Source organism: Mus caroli, unplaced genomic scaffold, assembly GCF_978045245.1.
Source record: "Mus caroli unplaced genomic scaffold, Mus_caroli_1 scaffold_16, whole genome shotgun sequence".
NCBI lineage: Eukaryota > Metazoa > Chordata > Mammalia > Rodentia > Muridae > Mus > Mus caroli.
This window is the reverse complement of record NW_028227271.1, coordinates 95,049,002-95,073,671: the sequence shown is the minus strand read 5'-3', so window position 1 is coordinate 95,073,671 and position 24,670 is coordinate 95,049,002. Positions and strand designations below refer to the sequence as shown.

The 24,670-nt window shown below is 37.8% G+C and overlaps 1 protein-coding gene across 2 annotated transcripts; it reads right to left on the bottom strand.

The window, feature by feature from the left end:
- Positions 1–1,645: 1,645 nt before the first annotated feature.
- Positions 1,646–24,407, bottom strand: Il7r (interleukin 7 receptor). Of its 2 annotated transcripts, XM_021184102.2 has the most exons (8): positions 24,326–24,407; positions 20,009–20,147; positions 11,325–11,482; positions 8,091–8,248; positions 6,017–6,185; positions 5,071–5,164; positions 3,624–3,699; positions 1,646–3,272 (listed from the first exon to the last, which is right to left on the bottom strand). In XM_021184102.2, the coding sequence occupies exons 1-8, from the start codon at positions 24,405–24,407 to the stop codon at positions 2,775–2,777; spliced, it is 1,374 nt and encodes a 457-aa protein (XP_021039761.1). In that variant the 3' UTR covers positions 1,646–2,774. The 2 variants fall into 2 exon arrangements, with proteins under 2 accessions (XP_021039761.1, XP_085687929.1); XM_085831803.1 differs by lacking the exons at positions 1,646–3,272; positions 5,071–5,164 and having other exon boundaries at positions 3,620–3,699.
- Positions 24,408–24,670: the final 263 nt, after the last annotated feature.

Here is a 24,670-nt window from a genome sequence, read left to right as displayed (position 1 = left end):
GATCCCTGCAAAAAGAAGTTACAGATAGTCCTGAATCATAATTGTAATACTGGAAATTGAACTTGGGTCCTCTGAATCTGAAGAACAGCCAGTGCTCATAGCTGCCAGGTCATTTCTCTGTCCTTGTTTTTTCCTTTCTTCTGTCCTAACAGTGGAATCTTCATTGTATCTTGGGAACCCATCCCTACTCCCATAGCAATGCTTCCCTCTTACTGTATACTTAAATACTAGTGGTTCTCTTATATATCTTTATGGCCCACACCAGAGCAAAGCTTGCTGCTGTCATCCATAGTCTGTAGCTCTGTCATACCCTGGCAGTCTGTAGTGTGAAGTCATTGGGTGTCATTGTTAAGACTTCCCAGGAGCAGGTGACCTAAGTGAAGGGAACTATTTTCAGATTGTAGACTCATCAGTCTCAGAGATACAGGGAGACACTGTGACCTGCAAGACTGACTTTCACCCTCCCAGCTGTTCTGTGAACCATTTAATATTTTTAGGAAACTCTCTTTCTGCTTCAAATAAACTTACTTTGTTAAATACTAAGAATCCTGACTGATATTTGGCATGAAACATGAATGTGATATTTTAATATTAGTCTGGTTTTTTTCCCACATATAACTGTGAGCTTGGAGTATCTCATTCCATTGTTTAGTAGCCAGCATAGTGTTTAAGTAAGGCATTATGGCTTCTCAATAAATGGCTATTAGTTCATTATTGAATTAATTTAAAACTATCTCTCTGACAATCTTAACCTTTTAAATGGCCTAAGAATATTTTCAGTAGCTCAAGAGTTCTGTGCTGAACTGTAGAGCCCATTTATTTATGTGTAGTTGCCACAGTTACAGAGAGTATTTTAGCCATAGAGTAACTTAGCATTTAGTTGAACATGAAATGGTAACACACACCATACATTTCTCTATGTAACATCATTACAGAATACTACTAATTCATTTTAAAAAGTATACAGTCAACACAGAGATCTTCACTGTAGTGGATGGTGGATGTATTAAAAAACGCCAGAGAAAAACTGCTGAGCTCACACACACACACACCAAATGACCAGTACAGTATCAATTCCAGAAAATAGCCCATGCTTGTATTTGAAGGCAAAAGTCTGGATGAAGAGAGAGACAAAGGCTTACAGAGAATGAATTGAATAACTTGAGATTCCCTGGATCCAAACATAGTTGATTGATAAATTCGTTACCTATTTCTCATTATATTTCACATTACTTGGACATAGTACTTGACATCTCTGTTTTGCATATTGTCTCTGACCAAGAGTTTTGGTTTTCCTTTATAAATACCAAGAGGAAAATTGGCAGAACCAACCAGTAATGTTACATTGCATGCAGTCCCTGAGAATATAAGCAAGCATTAGCAGCCATTGTGGTTATCTGAATATAATGCATGGATATAATACATGACCCGACAGACACTCCAATTCAAATAAACAATGTCAACACTTAAACAGAATTGTAATGCTAAGGCACCCAACCACAGTATCTTTCAGTTATTTGTTGTTTTCTTCAGGAGATTGGTTATACACAGCAGGGATTCAAAATTGTGGCTTGCAGTCATAAATCAACATTTGAATTTGAATAACTTACTCATATTCTTTGTGTTTCTGTGAGCATAGTTTCAGGTGGGGCACTCATTGTGGTGTGCGCAGCCCCCTTTTTCTGTAGTTCAGGCAATATCCAGGGATGTAGAACTTGGGGGAAATTCTTAATGGTGTCTCCACACATAGGAGGACTCACATAGGAGGACTCCACTCACTGTTAAATGTTGAACTCCTGTAGACTGGCCATAGTTCCTCCTACAATGTCACAGAGAAGCCAATGGATAATAGCAGCAGGAAAGTCATGGTCTTGATAACTGACTCTGGAACTTCTTGGCTTCTAACTCATTGCTTCTTGAGTTTGTTTTCAAACAAAGCAACAAAACAAAATCAAATGATCTTGGTGCTTTTTTTCTTTTCCCACTTCCTTTGACACATGGTCATAGTATGTCACACCCATAAATGTACTTTGTCCTCCATGTTCATCCCTATAGCCACTTTAAGTAAAATGACCATCCATCCACATGTCTCTCAGACATATACAGTATATGGTTACTGTTAATTATGTCTAACTTTTTCTTTCCAAAATGACTCAGTTTGGATAATGGACTACATAACCACCCACTTAGTTTTGATGTTTGACACTCAACAATAGAACAGGTTCATGGCAAGAGAGGGTTGAAGTTGGAATGTGTGCCTCATTTGTGGCTGAAAGAAAAATTTGAACATCACTTAAAATCTCTACTTTCAACTTCAGCATCTATGACAAAGAAAATAAAAATTATAATGGATAAGCCCACATTGTAGTATTATTGTGAGGAAGAAATGAGAACAGTGGTGTAGTGCTGGATAAATAGTCAATTTGTATAATAGACCCACCACTCACGTCTTTCCTTTTCTTCTTCCTGCATTCACCACATCCTTCTATCTTCTTTCGTTTATCTTTCTTTCTTCACTTAACTGAGTTTTGCAATTTTAATTGGGTCATATGGACTCTTATGACTAATCCAACAACAGGGAAAACAGATTCTTCCTGCTTTGTGCAAACGCTTCTGAGCTAGGAGAGCAAAATGATTTCTTAGAATGCTGAAGATGTGTAGCAAGGTCACGTTGACTTTCTCTTCTGTGAGCTACGGGGGAGAGCAAGCATTCCAGACTTTCCATCTCAGTGATCATTTGGTTCTCGATGGAAGGGTTTTCTTATAATTCAAATTCATTTGTTTTGGTAAAAACTAGACATGGTGACATACGCTTCTTCTTGATTCAGTACTGAGGAAGTGGAGATGGGCTGTCTCTGAGAAACTGGTATCAGGATTCCCGGCTGGAGAGGCAATGGTTGAGGGACAGGGCCATTTGTGTTTCCAGAGTTTGGCAGCAAGTCTTGATACACAGGAGGCCTATTTCTGTCACCATCTCTGTAGTCAGGGGACCTAGAGGAAAGGAGTGGAGGGGCATTGCATGTACTCAGATTTCTAGCCAGGCATATTAAGGGTGACTCTCTTCTAAATGTTTCTGGTGGGCTGACTGAAATCTCAGATGAGCGGTTTGCACTGTGTACAGTGGCTCTGTGTCCCTGTTTCTCCAGCTCCTCGGGCTGTGGAGGAAGATCATTTGGCAGAAAACTTTCCACCTCATCCCTGGCTTCAATGCCTTTCACCTCATGAATCTGGCAGTCCAGGAAACTTTCGGGATTGAAACTCACATTCAGATTCTGCAGAGAAAGTCAAAAGCATTAGTGGCATGGCAAAGAGGTGCTACTATACATTTGATTCAGGAAACTAAAATGTCTAAGAAACTTTGATACACAATGTGAAAAACTGATCTGCTTGATCTTCAGTTGGCTTCACTTCTGACTGAGCTGTGATACTTCAACTTTGAAGTAAATATTGATTTTTTCCCCAACCCCCTGCCCTGTGGCATATCTTGGTTTTATTCCTCAGAGTCTTAAAAGGACTTTCATTTATGTGATATATAAAAGACCGTAAGTTGAGTGTCAGTCTTAATCACTCTTAGACTAAGATTTCAACATTTTGGTGTTTCTTTCTCCATCTCAAGCAATTACCGTTTTTGGCTTCTTACACAGTTGTTCCAGGGTTTTCTTATGATCAGGGAGACTAGGCCATACGACAGGTTTAATCCTAAAACCAGAGAACATTCATACTTGAAAGAGATGGCAGAAAGAGAAGGCACACGGAGAACTCTTTCACCTTATTTGAGGTAGATTGTGAAAACACCTCTGTTACTGGACAGACATCTTATTTTCTCTGACAGTATCGCGCTCTTGGTTTAAGGAGTCGATAGAACAGGGCTCCTTGCTATTGATCTGTTGTGAACAAGACATTGTAATCATGTTGCAAAGTACCCTAAAGTGAAGAGTGAGGTTTGCAGGGAGGCAGTATTAGTGTTTATATGGAGCTACAATGAGACCTGGTCTTTTATGCTCACTGTTGGTATTGCCATCTTATCCACTGTCTTTACTGGAAGTAAAGGTTTTGCTTTAATTCCAGTGGAAATTGGGAATACGTTCTAAGCTATTCAAGATTATTTTATGGTAGCGTTTTTCAAATTAGAGCACTTTTGGTCCTAGGAATACATAGCCCTGTGCTGAAGGCATCTTTCTAGAACACTGAGTAATTCACAGGGCATGGTTCTACCACAGAGCAGAATACAAAAATTATGTGAATTTGTGTGCAGAAAGTCCCGAGATCAAATAGACTCCATGTTAGCATGGGTAATCACCTCTAAGTCCTTTAGGAGGCTGTGGAAAAAATATTTGGAAAACACTTCTTAAAGAATTCTTATTTTCTTTTTGGGGGGGAGCATCATGGCCTAGGGAAATAACCCAATAAATAAACTTCTTGTCATACAATTTTGAAGAACTGAGTTTGGATAGCAATGTATGATAACATGTATCTGTAACTCTATGATATTTGGAGTGGTGGAGGCAGACAGATACTCAGAGTTTACTGACCAATTGGTCTGACAGGGGTGGTAAGTTTCATGCTTAGTGGAAGACCCTGCATCAAGAGACAAGGTGGAAGATAATTGAATAAAATAATATGTGTTGAGTTTGGCTGCCTGTAGGCCAGCACACATTTGCATGTATACACACATGAATGCAAAAATATATACAGATAAACAAACAGACAGACCCAGCACACATGCACACACACACACACACACACACACACACACACACAACACACACTCACATGTGTATATACACAGACACAGATACACAAACACATGCAACACACAGATGCACTGTGTACAGACACACACAGACTATTAATATTTGTGAAATATTGTTTGTCTTATGTCTAGTTTGTATATTTTTGCCTCTTCTGAAATCAACTATGGTGGACTGGGATCTAAAAATAGGAGGGCATATATTTGCTACTGTAATTCTTGAAATGTCAAGTCTGTTTTTTTTAAACTTTTCTAGATGGTGTCTGAGTCCTGCTTTTCTGGGGCTCCACAAATAACCCTCATTTACTAAAGAAAATCACCTTTTTTTCCATAGCACATGGGCTAAGATAACCAACAAAAACACAGAGAACAAACTCAGAATGGTGACACTTGGCAAAACAGGATCCCATCCTCCTGGAATATAAGGAGAGATCACGGTTAGCATTTAGTAAGCATAAAGTGTGGGTATATATTTAGGGTAGTTTGATTTTACTTAATAACATGTCTCACTTATTGTTTCTTAGAAACAGTTCTTTGATATATATAGAGAGAGTTGTACTGATCTCGGTGACAGTGGGAAGAACATCAGCTACTTGAAATGTAAAGATGACCTTTCATGATGGCCCAGAAACCTTTATCCAACTACCCATATCCAAAGGGGAAAAAGTCTAACTAAGAGAAAAAGAGATAAATGTTCACCCCAAAGCTGCAGCAAGTTCCAGAATGAAAGTAGGGCACAGGTACAGCAGGGAAAACCTCCATTCCCCTCAAATAGAAGATTTAGGTAAGTTGCTTTGGGTACTGCCCTGAAGCATGCTCTCTGGCTTCTCTGGGTATTAGTATTACCCACAGCATCCTCATTGTTCTGGGTAAGGAGATGTAATGGGTAGCCAAACTGACCTACTTCCTTTCTATTAGCAAAGATATTTATTACCCAGAGGGATCACAGAGAGATCAGCCATGACCCCTGACAAAGGTGGAAAGGGTAGTGTGTAAGAAATTCATGCAGATTCATTAGTAGATCCCTGAGCATCTGAGACAGAGACATCAAGACCATCTTTATCCATTATCAGGCACTATGGCTCAGCTGCCACTGCTTTCCTCCCAGAAAAATGGCAAAGGTGGCAGGCAGAAAATTCTCCAAAGAAAGTAGAAGAGGTCTCCTGATCTGTGGGTTATTTACACTGATTTCTGCCCCCTCTATCTGCTACACTTCAGAATATGAAGTCTTGTGGAAGGTACAGGGCTTGGACAGTCTTTGCCTACCTTGATTCTTGGGTTCTGGAGTTTCGAAGGTAGAACTTGGACTCCACTCGCTCCAGAAGCCTTTGAAGTAATCGTTATGGGGAATGGATCGGACTTTGATTTCATACACTGCTTTTGGTTGTAGTTTTCTCTGTGGGATTGTTGTTCTTGTGTGGAATAAAGATACATGCTAGGGTGAAAAACAAGTTACATTATTAGAAGTAAAAGGACATGTTGGCTTTTGGTCATGTTGGTAGCCTCTGGAAGTTCTTTCATATGTCTTAAATGAAGGAGTTGAGCTCTATAGAGGTTCAGCAGCCGAATTGGGGGGGGGGAGGCTCTAAATGATACCAGGTGAGGTCAGAGAACACTGATTAGACGGGTTTGTACTCAGCTGAATTATTGTTTCTCACTTTGATTGGTTTCACCCCCCCCCCCCCCAGGTTCACAGCTATCTCCTCTGTTCCAGCATCTCCTTTTTCTTTCTATCTCTTTCCATGCACCACAGGGAAACAAAGGGTAGGCAGTGGACACTAATCATGTCCTTCCAGAAAGATACCATTTGACACCACACATAATCACAAAGACATGATTTTTCCAACACTATTGTTTTAAGAAAAAGATATTATATTGATCTTATAGACAAAATTAGTATCCCATTGTTATTTATATCTATTTGACTATGTTAACTGAATTTATATGTTTCATAGTTATGACAGTTTTCTAACTTTTCTGCTCATTCACCTGTTGGAATATTTGTCTCTATCTTAATGATGAACTAATGATTTTACATAGACAGACCATTTGTTAGCAGTTCTGTGGTAATTTAATACTAATTTTTATTTGACTTACAATTGTATTTGTGTGTATTGACATACATCAGCCTCCAGTAGAGTCTAGACATATTTACTTTTTTTTAACAGACAGTAAGCTGATTATCTTAGAGCCATCTATTCATAATGCTTCTTTCTTCTTCTAATGTTGCTTTTCCACTGGTGGCATAGTCAGACAATGGACGGGAGAAGGTAGGATGAAGGCCATCCAGTTTGTGTGTGGCTGTGGAGTAGGTAGAGAAAGACAGCAGATGGCTTGGATGGAAATGCACATCTGTAAGTAGCATGCCTCAGCACACGGCAAAGTAAGACCGATGACCCAGCCTGAGTAAAGGGGGCATCGGGTATACGTGAGCATCCTTTTGTTCTTAAGAAAGAGAAGCCAGGGTACTGGTTAGTTCATATTGTTGTTCCACCTATACCCTGGAGCTCTTGTCTCTAGCTGCATTTGTATCAAAAGATGGCCTAGTCAGCCATCACTACAAAGAGAGGCCCATTGGACTTGCAAACTTTATATGCCCCAGTACAGGGGAACCCCAGGGCCAAAAAGGGGGAGTGGGTGGGTAGGGGATTGGGGGGGTGGGTATGGGGAACTTTTGGGTTAGCATTGAATACCTAATAAAAAATAAATTAAAAAAAATAAAAATAAAAATAAAAAAAAAGAAAGAGAAGCCATCTTCTATTTATCTATTTGAAACAGGGAGGGCTGAGAGTGATCTGGCAGACTAAGAGAATCCCAACTGCCCAGGATCCTCTGTTTCTCTCCCAAAGAGATGGTAAGGCCAGCAAGATCATCTTAACCTCAGCAGACCATGAGGGAGTTGACTTAACCTCCAGAAAATGCAGAGCAGAAAAGCAAATCGTTCCTTCTGCAACTGAATGCTTAGTCATTAATGTAAAAACAAAGTGACAGAAAAACCTTCCACGATATCTTCTGCTGACCTCCTGCTGCCCCCAAAAGTCCTAGGGAAAAATCATGGCTACTTCTTGGTTATGCTATGCAGAACCATTTTTCTTCCTGATTATCCCATACACTGGAGGCTTTGCATATTAAGGGTCAGGTTTGTCTGAGCATACATTCTTATCTAAGTTCAAGCCATAAAGATAAACTAAAGCAAATTTAATGAAGAGGAGCTAAGAAAGATGCAGGAGATTTGTGGTCTTGAGGGTGTGGGACCCAGGGAGCCTCTCGGAGTGAAGGCTAAGTTCTGAGAACAGAACGAGGTGAGACTTAGTCTGTGAATGTGACCGATTTACATTACCGTCCAGTTACTTCCACCCCTCGCTGGGCGGTAGGCCACATCATGCTTTACTTTTTTTAAATATTTCTTTTTCAAGTGAGGTGCATTAAATGTCACCAAAAAGTCATTTGCTTCTTTTCGATGAACAACTTTCAGGTCAGAAGGAGCCTCGGCTTTAACTGTCAAAAAAGAAAAAAAAAGAAAGAAAGAAAGAAAAGAAATGAAATCTGTGTATGGGGTTAAAAAGGACATAAGTGCATTTAAAAATTATGTAATTATGTCATTTCCCCCTTTCCTGGCCTCCCTTCAAATCTTCCTACATATCCTCCTTGTTCTCTTTCATCAAATTCATAACCCCTTTTTCATTAATTGCTGATAACTACATGTTTTAAAGTCCTTCTTCTCTAAAACCCATCCCCCTAGAGCTTTCTATTTTCGGAGCTGGTCATTAACAAAGCCAAATCTTTCTCCTTGATTCACATCCAGACACCATTGTCAGACCCTTCCTGTGACTGGCATAGCCTTCTGCTGTGAGTAGATAGAAAAGTACCAGCTCCAGTCTTGGCCCCAAACCCTCCCAGGTATAATTGGTATCTTTGTACGTACTGAAGTCCTATGGGAAAGAAAATTGGGTTACCATGTGGTGGAAGTCCTAAATAGTCATAAAATAAATATCATCACTTATATACATCGGAATACCAGAGAATGTGTTACTGATGGGCTCCAAAGTAAAGAATTGCAAGGATATATATATCTGGGACCTCTGCACATCACCTCAGATACAAATAAGTGCAGAGTCTTCATGGTAGCCCTGACTAACAAATTCCAGAGTGGCCGGAGAAAACTTTCACATCATTCAGCCCAAACCCAGAGAAAAGTATTTATTCTCTAAGAAAACATCTGTACCAGGCTGTAATGTCCAGCTTTGGTCCAAGACAGTTTTATCAATGTGCCTAAAACAAATCAGGAAGGCAGGAAAGTAGGCCTTCAGCCTTATAGGCTAGGAGTCCCTGAAGAAATGGAAGTGGGAGAGAAAGTTGCAGGTGACTAGGATTCTGGCTCTAGGTATTAATCAGGAACATTTAGTTTAAATTTGTGGAAAGGATAATTCAGTGAATGAGATGTCTCCTGAAGAACTAGGAGGAAATAATCCTATGAGAAGTATTCTTCTTATTTTAATTCTACTTGTTCAGGAGTGCAGGTACTTTCTAGAACCCCTGAGAGACCCACACCACATTTTCACAGGGACCTGTGTTCCCCTCATTGCCCCTCACATAAGAGGTTCGTCTTAAGGTCTGATGTGGAAGATGCTACATGGTCCTCCATGAGCATGAGGTATTTGGGTCTAGCTGGGCCTCTGGATGGGGTGGATACCTCCAGAGCCTGTGGGCGTGCTCTATGTGCTCCCATGACTACAGAAGTTTGTGTGCGTAGATGGCCTAATGTAAGCAAGAGAACAGATGTTCTCCCAATGTTGCAGTGTTTTCTTAGAGGATCAAGAATTGGTACCCTCTCTGCTCACTCTCCAAGAAATAAATCTCTGCACTATGAATGATGATCATTGAAATATGGTACCTTTGTGTAGTGCACACATTTGGCACTGATCCATAATTACTCCAAATGAGGAAACACCACCGTGTTTATGCTCAAAACCCAGAGATCTTGTACATTAGAATCCTTACCTCATCTGCCTTTCATGCCAGCCTAGCTCATGCTGATATTATGTGGTCAACATGTAAAGCCATTTGTTGAATATCTCATTTCTGTGACTTCTGCTCTTTCCCTAAGATATTATTTAGACATGGAACTTCTATTTTTATTCTTTACCATCATCATTAAACAAATGAAGTAACTTTCTCACTGTATCTCATATTCAGTGAGAATACCTCTGTTGTCTTTTCTTTTAGAGTAGTGAAAGAGACATTGATAAGGGACTTTATAGCCTGTAAAATCAGCAAACTTGCATTTATGTGATTATTCTTAATGCTTTCTCATATAAACTTCACTTGTAAATTCCCAAAGGCAGAAAAAATACAAATAGTTAACATGCCATTGCATTAATTCAAATTATAATTTAACCTAAAATATAACTGTTTTTACTACTTATGTTTAACAGAATATAATTATGTGTATTCTAGGTCAAATCAATTATGATATTTCATTCCTTACTTTATCTCATTGGAAATATAATTATATTATAGGTCATAATGGCTATGCTATAGTATTTACTTTTAAAAAGTTGAACAATAATCAAATGATATTTTAAAGATACGATTAAGCTGGGCTTGGTGGCTCACGCCTTTAATTCCAGCACTCGGGAGGCAGAGGCAGGCGAATTTCTAAGTTCGAGGCCAGGCTGGTCTACAAAGTAAGTTCCAGGACTACACAGAGAAACCCTGTCTCGAAAAACCAAAAAAAAAAAAAAAAAAGAAAAGAAAAGAAAAGATTAAAATGTATGTGAGTATATTTGGGGTGACACCTTCCATAATCAGTAGGCATTATCTGATCAGTAAAAGACCTTTAGTTTAAAGGTAGAAATTCCTATCAGAAACAGGTCTGACTCAAGAATGCAATACATTCTTGCATTAAGAACTTGAACTCAGTTCTGAAACATTCACACTTAACCTGCATTTATACCCCCTAGCTTATCCTAAAGATTTTAAACATACCACTGTCTCAATCATATGAATAAGTTCTTAAAGTTAATCTGTCTCCCATCTATCTATCTATCTATCTATCTATCTATCTATCTATCTATCTATCATCCATTGATTTATCTACCTACATACCATCTATTTATCATTTACTTAAATATCCATCCATTTATCTCCCACCCATAAGTTTTCTTTCACTTGTAGAACTTTGAAAAACATGGAAAGTGTATTTTTAAATGATTTGTTAATGAGCTATACACATTTGGAATATGATGTGAATATGGAGAAAAGACTTCAAGACCTTCAGAAGAAGTAAATGACAAAAGGAAAGCACATGTGAGTCTGAGGTAGATGGCCTGCTTTAGTAATATTCCTCATTCCGATGTCAGACACTCTTTCATAACTGAGTTGGAATAGTCTCAGCATATTTTCTCACAGAAGGAATTCATGATTCCAATATCAGATTTTCATTTCTTAAAAATGAGCAAGAAAAGTTGCTCTTGTTTATTACAAAGTGTTTTTATGACTTGCATATTTTTATCATTCTGAAAGCAAAGACACATTTATGCAGCTATCCAAACCGTCATATACAACTTCTTACCTATTGTGTTTATAGCCATATTTTTGCAAGTTAAATTCTTTTGTCCAAGCTTCACACATATATTGCTGCTACCAATCAGTAAGAATTCTGATGTCTTTATAAAATATATATCTTGCAGCTTGTTAAGAGTTAGGCATTTCACTCGTAAAAGAGCCCCACTGTAGAAACAAAAAGTTATGTCTTCATTTAGGTAGAATTTTCTGTATACAATTAAAATAACATTGTACCTTTAGTTGTATGAATTGAATTTTAGTGTCTACAGGTACATAAGTCAGCAAGCTAATGGTGAGGATAAAAAAGAGAGTGAATTAAAATAACATAGTTTTCTGTTCTATCACAATTATTATGTGCAAATGAGTCTGAAGTGGTAAAAGCATGCTTGTGGAAATTAAGAGCAAGATCTATGTAGTTTTAGAATTGATCAGAAGCAAATACTTTGTTTAGGTAAAAATGTAATCAGCGTCTCTTGGGAACAAATGAAAAATATTATAACTGTGAGAAATGTTGATACTATCCTTTCAAATAAGATTAAAGGAAATGCTCAATTGGTTGAAGAGGTATATATGCAACTACATATATTTAATAAATAAACCAAGGTGTTTTCATAGAGCCTTTGTGTTGTGTTTTGTTGTTTGAGACAGAATTCTTTCTATATACCCTCAAATTCGTTACGTAGACCAGACTGGCCCTGAACTCACAGAGATCCAACATAGTACTGAAGGCATGTATTACCATGCCCAGGGTCATAGGGACTTTGGCTAATGAAACTAAACACGATAGGTCAAGAAAAGGAAGCAAAGTTCTGTGTTTGTGGATCATGAGTATAACCTTAACATTTGAGAGTCTAAAGTATAAGGATTGCTGTGGGTTTGAGTCCAGCACAGTTTACATAGAACTTGCATGACACTATGGGTATAAAATTATAAGTTAACAAATCTTCAAATGTCAGAGGATACACAATTGCATATTATATAGATATTAAAACTATAGAAAATACATTAATTTATGAGAGTGAATGTAAATTTTTTAAAGTGAAAACATTCTTAAAACTTAACCTCATACAAACTACATAAGTCACAATCTAAGTCACATGGATATTAACATCTTCCCTCATAATTAATTCTACGTGCTTAAGGACTTCAGGATGCTGAGTTCTACCAAATGGTTAAGAAAGGTACATTACCAGTATCACCGAATTTCTTCCCCAAATAGAGATGATCTATATTATTCTGTGAAGCCAGTTTAAAATTGGCACCCAAACCTACAAAATGCTGGAAAGAAAACCATCCCTCAAGACTGTATACATAGGACTGGGATATGACTCACTTGTAGAATACTTACCTAGCTTCCTCAAAGCCCTACATAAATCTGGTATGGCAGAATATACCTGTAATCACAATGATTAAAATATAGAGGGAGGAACTCTAGAAGTTTGAGGTCATCCTCATCTACTTAGTAAGTCTGAGCCAGCATAAGACATAAAGCAGTGTCTTAGAAATGTGTATATAAACAGAGAGCAGCCTGGTCTGACCTAACCCTGGAGAAACTTGAAGCCCCAAGGAGTGGGGAGGTCTGGGGGGTGGGGGTGGGGAGGAATGGGATGAGGAGCTGTCAGAGGGCAGACCAGGTGGGGGGATAATGACTGGACTATAAAAAAGATTAAAGAGTAATAATTTCAAAAAATGTATTATTATGGTCTTCAAAATAATCATACTGTATTATGTGGTGTGGTGAATACCAGCAAAACAAAGCTGACTCAACATTCAATCATCTATTGGCATAATTTACATTAACATAATAAAACACTAGAAAGTTACTCATATTTCATAGAAGTAGAATTTTTGATAGAATCACATATTATTTCATGATTAAAACTCCCCCAAACAACAAGAAACAGAATAAAGACACTTATTCAAATGCAATTATAAAAATTTAATATTAATCATAATGGTAAAGATCAGGGCAAGGGAGACAGTTCTCTTTGTTCTCATACACTGCAGCACACCAAGGTTCTACTCAATTCAGAAGAGAAGAGAGCAAACGCAAGTATAAGCATAGTTGAAAAGTAGAAAGCACATTTATTTCCAGAAAAAAAACCCTATCTGTTTACATGGACATTTATAAAGACTTCCAACATAATTATAGGAAATAATTGAATTCATCAAAGCTACCAGAAAACCCCTAGCTATATTTCTATGGATAGCATCATAAAATTAGAAAATGAACTTTAAAAATGATAGTTCCTTTGTGATAGTAGTAGAGGATAAAAAAACTAAGAACTGAAATTTATAAAGGATATTCAAGGCCTTTGTACTGGAAATTACAAAACATTTCAGAGAGCCACTTGAAGAAATTTACATAAATGGGAGCTATATTCATGTGCCAGCAAATTTGCTATTGATAAATTAGTGCTTTTCCCCTAACAGACTTATATACTACTTATCAAAATTTTATCAATATTTTGAAACTATAGAAAAACCAAAACATCACTGAGAAAATAGAATAAATATAGGTGACTCTGAATACCATAGTGTATTAATATTATCCTTAATTCTACACAATTTTATATATATATCTAAAATCTAAAGGTTAAGCTATAAAAATAGGAAAATAATGTAAAAGATAATATTTTCAATTTTTAGAGTAACCAGGTCTTGAGCATATACCAAAAGAAGCACATTCATGCAATTCACCAAAGAAATCACCAAACCTTCTCAGCTCCCAAGACTTATCACACATGTGCTCATACATGCACACACATGTGCACACACATGTGCACACACATGTGCACACACACACACACGGGGATGGGCATCAGAGGCAGAGAGACAGATACGTACATAATTACTGCCTCTTACTCCCACACATACAGACACACAGAGAGACACACAAATGTGCACAGACACTCTCACACACTCACATGTATCCGGTTAGTAGGAAGAATTCATTTGTATAAGCAACGTGAATAGAGGCATTCTGCCAAGATGTCTACTTCTAGCTGATCCCAGTTTTTCCTCTTTTCAGGATGACTTAGCTGGGCTTGAAGTAAAAAGAGCATGCAGGCAACAAGCTCACAAGGACACATTCCAAAAGGAGGGGCATTAAACTTAAAACTTGTGAAAAGAGAATAAACTAGTACTTTTCCTTTTATCCTGTATCATTTATTTTTATAGCAAGAATGTATGACTTCATTATTTCTTTAGTTTTCCCCCCATTACTCACTTAACCTTGCCTACTTTCTTCTTGACTGACAGTTCACTGCAGGGTTTAGAGGTGAAGGAGGGAATTGCATGTAGCAAAATATGTCTATCTCCAATGTGTTTTGAGAAATGTGTATGACATGCAAACATCAGTCAAGTTCTACCTATAGGATATTTATTTTTTTTTAAAAAAGATTTTCCAAGTTATGGCTGTTTATTAACTAACCAGATTACAAAATTTTCTTTCACACCGAACAGTTGCCTTCTGAGCGTGTGACAGCTAACCTGATTCCTAAGGAAGAACCAGAATTCTCCCTTCTGCCACATCGTAGTTTTTCCAGCTGGTAGTGGTTGCCATCAATGTAATAATATTGCTATTCTTTCATACTTGATTTCATCCGCTTGGCCACACGCCTAGGAGTTGTATTCTAGATGACGCTTATTTTCTTATACCTCATCTTTATAACTACTGAGTAGCAAGTCACTGAATGAATATGGTACACATTTTTAATCCTTATTAGATAGCTCTTGTCCTATCTTTGTACAGGAAGACAAAGGTATCCTCATACCTTTGGCAAAGTTAGACATGGGTCAAAATCAGATGTAATTATTAAAACTAGAGATAAGGGAAGAAATTGTAAGTTTGTTTTTGACATATATAACAATTTTTATATTTATTAAATTCATTTATTCATCTTACATCTCAATATCAGCCTCCCTCTCTCCTAGCAACCCCTCATGCAGATCCTCCCTCTATTCTTCCCTCCCCTCTCCTTCCCTTCCCACTGACAGGACAGAGAGTTGTTCAAAAGCCCACACCCCCAGAATCTCTGTGTGTGGATTGAATGCAATGTCCTCCCTGAAATGTATCACTCAGAAAATAGTAAAAATTGAAAAGCAACACAGTAACTACATACAAGTGGACAGATATGAGATGAATGAAAAGCTCAGAAGTCTGTCACCAACAACTGTTTAATAGAAATACTGCCAGGATTTGCTGAGTTAGAACAGAAGTGACAGAGTACATTGGGGGAAATACCAGCTTCTGAGCTCAAGGTCCCTGTGCAATGTAGAGAGAACAGAGGCTAGTGGGCTTTATGCCAATACTTAGATTTAAAACATCTTTTAAGTAAATGAGTATACTATTCAGTTATATGTCATGTGTAAGAGAAAAATGGAATTAAAGCAAGCTGATTACAATGGCCAACTTTTGTTTGTGTTACTGACTTTTCTTACACAATGGGAGGAAACTCATTGTCCCCACCAGTGGGAGTATGTAGTTCAGTTACAAACATTTATTTGGTTAACTGTCTTAGAGATGGCTGACTTAGAGATGGTTTGAATCTCTACTATCCAACACAATAGCCCCTCTCCTGTATGTATTTGTAAAACATTTGAAATATGACTAGTCCAAACTACAATATGGTCTAAATATATATGTACTGTACACTTTGAACATGTTCTATAAAAAGAGCATAAAGTATCTGAGTATGCTATTTATATTGAGTACATATTGAAATAATAATTTTTGAGTGTATCAAATTAAATAACACATGTTATAATTAACTTCATTTTGTTATATTTTTTGAAAAAAAAAACGTGCTGCTAGAAGAGGATTGCCAGATAACTCAGTGGGTAAGACTCTGGATTAATCTACAGAACTCCTATAATGGAAAGAGAGAATTGGTGACACCTGTATTCTGCACACACATACACACACACACACACACACACACACACACACACACACACACATGCATCAATGCATGCACATTTGTGTATATACATGCATATACACAAACACAAACACTAAATTTAATAAAAATATAATTTAAAAATATTTAAAATGACCAATGTGCTCATAGATGTATGGACTGCATTATATTTATATGGACTAGAGATGTTCTAGAATATGTGTGACAAGGGGAAGATCACAGTTATTACTCAAGTAATACATATATAGTTGATGATTCTGATCTTGTATGCCATGCCTTGGGACACTGGCCCTAAATCACATTTTCAAATCTGGTTCTGAAAGTAGAGAGTGATGGCTAAAGATCATTTAATCTAAATTTTAATTCCATTTTTCTCTTTCTTCTCCAGTCTTGTGCAAGTTAGTATGAGAGATGCATTTCTCTTATCTATATAAACAGATGTTCAGACTGAAGGAAAAAATGGCAGAAAAACAAAATATAGCAAAATCAATCCATCGATCAATCAATCAATCAAACAAACAAAACAAAACAACAAAAATGGCCCTGAAAGACAGGATATGGCTTGAAAACACTGAACAATTTAGAGAGATAGTATAGTTTACTGTCCAGAGGACTGAATACTTAACAATACTTGATAGATATCACTGGGTATAACAACAGCTGGCCTGTAAAGGTGACAGTCATGGAGAAAAATCGTGAGATATTCAAAGTTGTAGGTAGTATGTGGGAGTAATATCAGGGCACAGAAAACGTGGAACAGAGTATGATTGCTTTTGTGGAAACTGATAGAAATCGAATGAGCTTCCCCCAAAAGACATATCTGACTTTTGAATGATGATAAATAATATTTTTGTGTGAATTGCACTGAGAGATTGTCCAATTGGTGGTAGTAAAAGTAGCAGATAGTTGCCCCTGCTTTTTCCCCTATATTTATTTTATGTGGAAATGTTCATACTGAAGGAGTCAAGTGCCATTTACAGGTGCCTCCCACATGCCAGACATTCACCAGATGTAATCCAGTGTAAGTCAGTTGCTGTGATGCTGGTCTGAATATCTCCCTGGTCACTGGTCACTTTACTATTGGGATTCCATCCCAGGTACCTCTTTCAGAGTTTCTGCTTTGCTGTCTAATGCACCAGAAAACTGACTAGAATTTCAGTGAAGAAAAGGTAGGACTTTCTGCTAGATAATTGTGCATTATTCTATTGTGTAATCTGCTGGACTTTTCCACCCTCTTCACTATTTCCCAACTAATTCCTACAGGACCAGAGTCCATAATGAGTATTCATATATTCATAATAATTTTATCTGCTACTTTGAACTAGTCCATTGGTATACTAGTAATTCTTATCTTTGATCTTTGTTGACCTGGTCCCTTCCCAAAGATCAGTTCACTGAAAAATAAAACAAACAAACAAACAAATGAACAAACAAAAACCAAACAGTCCATTTCTTGTCCAAAGATTGGTGTCTAGATCTAGGACATGTTAAATTTACCACATTCTGAGAGAAGGGTCCTGGCATCTACCAGTAATCACTTGTATAAACAAATTCAGCAAATCCCAACTTCTATTCCATACATTTATATTAAGAGACAACAAATGTTCTACAAAAGCTAGTACCCTTTAGAAGAAGAAACACATAAATTCGGAACTCTTTCGTTAACATGTTCTCAACCTAGAAGGTTCATACATGTCCCACTGAAAGCATGCATGCCTCACAGAAATGTTAGTGATTTAGAAATCTTTTTGAGCTATTTGATGTCAACCTTTTCTCCCACAGTGTATACCTTAAGACACACGTACGGGCATGCACACACACACACACACACACACACACACACACACATCTATTAAAGCAGGCTTTTTAAACAAATATCTGTCCACCTGGAAAACAATGTGAACAAGCTCTGGAGAGACTAGTATATGTAAGAGAAACTGAAAACACTAAAGGGAAGTTTATTACAGTGGGCAAGAACATGATTGAATATGTGAACGAAAGTGGACACAAAGGTCAGCTGTGGATTGGTCAAGTGAAACAACAGTGCTCACCAGGGCTCACTAAGAACCGGGTGGGAAAACCTGGAGTCAAACCTCTGTGTGAAGGGGTATTTTTTTTCCATAAGAACTGAGAACATTGTTTAGATGAGTTAATTAACTTATTTATCAAGTTGTAGGAATGATTCTTAACATCTGTCTTTTGTTTTGGTTTGATTGTGGGGTATGTTTGTATGTCCATTGTGTGTGTGTGTGTGTGTGTGTGTGTGTGTGTGCGCACATGTGTATGCACATACATATGCCTGTGGGTGTTCATGTGTTCACAGACATTTGGAGGGCCAATGTCTTGGGTTTTCCTCTATCATTCTTCACACTATGCTTCTGAAACAGTGTCTCTCAATGAACCTGGAACTCATTGACTGGACTAGCGTGACTAGCTAGTAAAGCTCACACATCCATCTATCTGCATAACCCCTGTCTGCAGCACAACTCGGGGGTGGGATTGCGGACACAACACTGAGTTTTTACATAGATTCTAGGCAGCTCAGCTCAGCTCAGGCCACCAGCTTGCATAACAAGACATTTACTGACTGAGGCATATCTCTAGATCTTAGATATTTGTGCCCTTGTTCTCCATAGAAAGTGTGCTACAAAAATACAATAACAAAGACAGACTGAGGTTATTCTGTGACATTCAACTCCACGATGTTGTTCCTCCAGTGACTTCAGGAAAACTTTGTGTATAGCTTCAGGAAACTGCTAGAGACTCAGGAGAGTGAGAACCTGCCCCTTATCTGGGTTGTAGGCAGCAAAAGATTTCCTTAGCACTCATGGAACTTCAGAAGTCCTCTTTTACTACTGCAGACCTCGACATACTTTCCTTATATGGAAACTTACCAAAAAATGAGGTCATCTGATATGAATTTGGAAATAGCCACAAGGCAGAATTTCATATTAGAGTATTTTTTCTTCAAGTCACCAGAGATAATAACCCTTGGCAACAAGCGATGGCTGGTGGGGGAGGGAGAAGATACACCTCCCTGAGTTCTTTATCAACCTTCAGACCTAAAGCTTTCTTTGCACTTTGATTTCCTCCAGGGCCATATGAAAACAAGAATCAACTTGGTCCTATAGATTACTGGAAATTTTCCATTGACTAGATAGTCTGGAATTCAACTGTTTCAACAGTGTGGATGATTTTTAGACATACATTCATAGAATTATCTTTTCTCCATTACTAATTAAATATTGGGTGTTGATTTGAGCTCTTTACATATATTTAATTGTTTAATTGTTTAATCACCATAACCTTCCTGTGAGATCTAGTCATTCAATTTTTTTTAATGAAGAAACTAAAGAATTCATGTTACATAACTTGCTGCAAGTCAAAAAGTTATTAAGCTTTGGCATTGGGACCAGAAGGCAAGTCATTACGCTGCATAATGGAATTTGAAAATAGAGCACTGCCTTAAGGGAGTGTTCTAGGAGAAGCAGTGTTTATTTAGATTGCTTTGAATATGGAGGGATGTAGAATTTCCAAGATCAAACCACCATTTGTATATGCCTCTGAGAACTAAAAAATGAACTGAGAGTTGCCTCACTTTAATTTCTGGCAAGGGACAAAGTATTTCAGAAAGTTTTGAGAACCTAGGAAATTTTAGGGTTTGATACTTAGGACAGACACTCCTTCCTGTGCAAGTCCCAGAAGGAACAGAGAGAGAGAGAGAGACAGGAGATGGATTCCTAAGCACCATGGAAACTATCTTCCTCACCATATTTGAAATTCCAGGTTAGTTGTGTTGATGTCTGAGTCATTAAAAGCACAAGTCAATAAATGTTGACTTCCATCCACTTCCAACTGGCTGTGGCACCAGAAGGAGTGGTCGTCCGGTTCTGCATCTTCTAGGTCTCCTGAGAAGAACAAAACACAGCTGTTAAGGAGAAAAAGCAAATGAATGTTGAAAATCTGATACCCTTTAATAAAATGTCACCTGTGTGGCAGACATGAAGGAGAGAATATATATCTATATATTTATATATCTATATAAAATTTATCTAAAGGAAGATATTCTAAGGACAGAAAAAAGTTTCAGTGTGTTCTCTCTGTCTTTCTGTCTCTGTCTCTGCCTCTGTCTCTCTGTCTCTCTCTCACACACACCACACACACACACAAACACACATACCTGAAACACATATGCCAAACCCAATGTGCACATACAGATTACAAAGTGTTCTAACAAAAAGAAATTATCATAGTGGAGGAATAAGTTCCAGGTATATTTAAACAGTTCTACATTGGACTAGTATGTTGGAAAATTATAAGGGGCATAGACGAACCCATTTCCTTGTTTATATTAGAGCTCCTTTGCTACACTTTAAAACTGTATTTAGAAAGTATTTATTTGAGATTATATTCTCCACTTCAGCCAAATGATCTTACATGTTCAGGGAAGGCAATGCCTCCCATATATAGAAGGTGATAAATGTTAATGAACAAATCCCCAGTGAGACTTTAAAATGTTGAAATTATCTTTTTTTTACACTGAAGTGTTGACATATTTCAGATAAGGGATCTTGTATTTCATTTGTATGCCACCTAATCTAATGTTGGTTTTCTCTGCTGGTCTTCATTTGTTCTCTTCCAAGTTTCTTTTCAAATGAAAGATGACAATAATGATTCTGGTTCCAAGTGCACATTTTTATGGGATTGCTTATTGTCTCCTAAAAGGACATTGCAACTTAAGAGTAATATTGATGACTCCATTCTGTGGCAGAGAGCATCTTAAGTGACCTACTGAGGCAACTATAGATCAGTAAACTCCAAAGGTGAAAGGTTTTAGCCTACATGATTCGATTGTTTCAGCTACTGTATTCTACACATATCAGTAATATTCTAGAAGCAAGTGGGAAATGGAATTTTTTTTTATGTGTAGCCATTTTTGGTAACTGCAATTTGTCAAAGATGTTATTTGATTTCCTAAGCTGACTTGTAGAGCCCATAATTGAATAGGTATTTGTGTGTGTATATGTACATAAAATATATACATATGTATACATAAAGTGTATACACATATATATGTATACAAAATCTATCTTTTATATATATATATGGTTTTATATATATATATGCAAAAAAAGTCAGAAAAATCTTCCAGGAAATTCATTTCAATAAGGACAAGGAAAATCTTCTAGAGTTATCAAAGGTTTATATCATGATGGTAGAGTGCAGAGAGCCTCTGACAGCTTCTAGGTATTTAATCTCACCCAAAATAGAGACATCATACTTTTCTGGTTCTCATATGGAAACAGGATGTACTAACTATGGCCTCAGATGGGTGGCTAAGCAGCTATATGCAGTTTCAATTGCATCCTCTTTAATTAATACACCCCAAAGGTTTGTGTTAATAAAGATTAATTAAAATGGGTTAATAAAAGGCCAACCAGGTAAGTGACAGTAGTAAAGAACAGATCTCAGAGCTCACCTAAACATAGACTGGGGTGGCTGTTCCCAGCTATGGGGATTTAACTTCCTAGGCATTCCAAGTGCCTAGCATTTCACAGTTGGAACATCATCAAGTTTCTTGATGTATGGTAGAAGTTGTTGCCTGTCCCTACATGACAGCTCACAGCTTTGCTTGTGCCTGTAACCAACTCTCTGTAACAGATATGACTTACTGTTTGGATTTAGGTATCCTGTGGTTCATCTTTATTCCCTAACATTTCCATCTATGACAGGAGACAAAGAGAGCACACTTTAAGTAGATGACAGGCACCAGCTGAAGAGTGGCTCTCCATACACTTCAACCACCACTCTGACAAAGTATGTCTCAAGCTATCTCACACAATATGCAAATAGCTGATCACGCCATGTTTTCCGCAATCAAAGCAGTTGTCTCTGAATGACCTGTCCATTGACCCTTTAGCAGGTGTTGCTACTGGGGCACAATTGCTCTGTAACCCAAAATGAGGGAAAGTCACATGCCATTGTGGGAGAATATTCTACCTGCTGTGAGCTAAAGAACTCTTAGCTGAGAGTGACACGTGCAGAGGATGTGCATACTGATCTTCGCTGTTCTACCTTTGTAGCTGGGCTCTCTTACTGCATACACAGACACTCAAAGCCCATATTCATATGCACACACACATTATAGAAGCCATTGGATAGATTTGCACAGAGGTTTCATTTAGATTACAGTAAGTTCTCAGTAAGGAGCTCTCCCAGGAGTCTTGGAGAAATCAGTATGAAAGGTAATATGTGAATTATAATTATGCAAATATACATGCAGCATTTGGGGTTCTTTTGAAAAAAATTGTAGTATATCAATGGAAGCTTTTATTCTTACTGTGGTTTTGACATTATGTGGAACAATGGCCACAGTGTTCACTAGGAAGCATCTAGGCATTAAGTAAAACTTCTAGGTATAGAAATTGAAAGCATTTGGAATACGTATTCTAAGTAAGGCAGTGTCACTTAGAAGGCAGTGATTACTTGATGAAGAGCCTGAACTGTCAGGGCTTTGGCGGTTCCCTTTGCTTGATTTGACTATACTTTAGTTATGAGAAAATTAACTACTAGATTGCTTGCAGCACAAAGTGGGAGGTATCATGACATGCCTATGTGACGCATATGGGTGGTTATGCTCATCAATCTGAAATCATTTCAAAATTTAAAAAGGTGAAGTGAAAATTTTACTTTTTTTTTTTTTTTTTTTGTAAGAAATAGCACGGCCAAGAGGGAAGCATAGGGGCAAGGGATTGTACTAAACAGCAGCACGGTTCTCGTGCTTCCTGCTAGCTATTTGCACACATTTAACATGAGATAATGACTCTCCCTCACCAAGTGACTCATGCTCCGTCATGCTGAAGAGTGCGACTCCTCTGATGATTCTCTTCATAAGAACATGCAAGGGTTTTCCATCCTTGCTGATTACAAAGTAAAGTCACACAAATATCTAAGCTTAGGATGCATGACTAAAGGCATTTGACTGAAGAGCTAAACTACAGAGCCAGGCTGATGTGTATGATACTGTGCATAAAGAAAATACATATGTATTTGATACAAGCTTTTGCAATGTAGCTTTAACTGGTCTGGAACAAAGATGATTTTTCTGTCTCAGCCTCTTAGGCTTTAGGACTACAGGGATGTACTACTGTACCCAGTTTAGGAATGCACATATAGGCCAGCCATGGTGGTGCCCACCTTTAATCCTAGCACTCAGGAACCAGAGGCAGGATGCACACACACACACACACACACACACACACACACACACATTCCCCTTTTAATGGTGTGTGTGTGTGTGTGTGTGTGTGTGTGTGTGTGTGTGTATGAAAACAGTTTAATTAATTTGTAGAAACAAATTGGAGATTCACATTCCATGTAGCTGTTGTGTCTGCCAGAGACATTTGAGCACAGTCCTATAATTAAAATGCCTAGTTTTAAGAAGTCAAGGTCTAAGTATTTTATGGATTCTGAGGAGAATTATGATGACCATATGATGGATTCTCTGAATATAAAAGCAACTCTGTGCATTTCAAAGAAGACACTTTCCTTAGCATACTACTGAATTATTCATCAGCAATCTAACATGAATCTGCCAAAGCTAAAGTATGTTGAAGAAATACATTATAGAGTAACTTCTAAATTCTAGACACTAGAAATACAGTTCTGGTGAATACACAAACCTCTTGTTTCTGGCCATTAATTTATCATGGATATCTAGGGTTTTAGAACTCCATAAACAGTCAAAACAAGGATGGCTTGATTTTCAGTCTAATACAGTTTTGGAAGAGATCATCCAACAAGCTCCAACAAAGAATTGATATGAGGTCTCTTTTTTGAGATTACCAGCATACATCCACATTTATGAGCCAGAATTTGGATGAAACTCAATGCTTCTTGACAGTTCTTGACAGTTACAAGCCATTTGCAGTATTGTCATCATTCCCTCTGTCCTGGTGATTAATACCCACAAAACAACCTAATTTGTGCTAAATTCTTGCTTGCCCTGTTAGAGAACTGTGTAACTTGATCATATATGCTAAAGGTAATCTGAAATCCTTTAAAAAAGGAGTTAGAAATAACTCACCGTCCTGGGCATTGCCACTTTCTCCAGAAACAGCTTGAATTAAGCAGAAAACTATAGCGAAAGCTCTACCCAGAGCCATCATTCTGAGAGAGAGAGAGAGAGAGAGAGAGAGAGAGAGAGAGAGAGAGAGAGAGAGAAGAGAGAAGAGAGAAGAAGCACACTTGTATGCGCAAGTGAATGAGAGAGGGGGAGACCCAAACCAGCTCTGTGCCTGCTTAACCACAGACAGGGAACTATGAACATCACAGAAGAAGGCAAGTGCCAGAAACAGGAAGTCTGTGCAAAAGGATTGCTGTTGTAAGCAGAGGTAGAGAAAACGGAGAGGTAGAGTGTGACTTTTTTTTT

Bases quoted from the DNA above. Each gene is read 5' to 3' on its own strand.
- Il7r (XM_021184102.2), bottom strand. From the start codon at position 24,407: ATGATGGCTCTGGGTAGAGCTTTCGCTATAGTTTTCTGCTTAATTCAA. The intron at 11,483-20,008 runs GTGAGGAAGATA...TTGTTTCTACAG, and splicing joins AACCTGGAATTTCAAATATG to TGGGGCTCTTTTACGAGTGA. The intron at 3,273-3,623 runs GTAATTGCTTGA...CTTTCTCTGCAG, and splicing joins TGTGTAAGAAGCCAAAAACG to AATCTGAATGTGAGTTTCAA.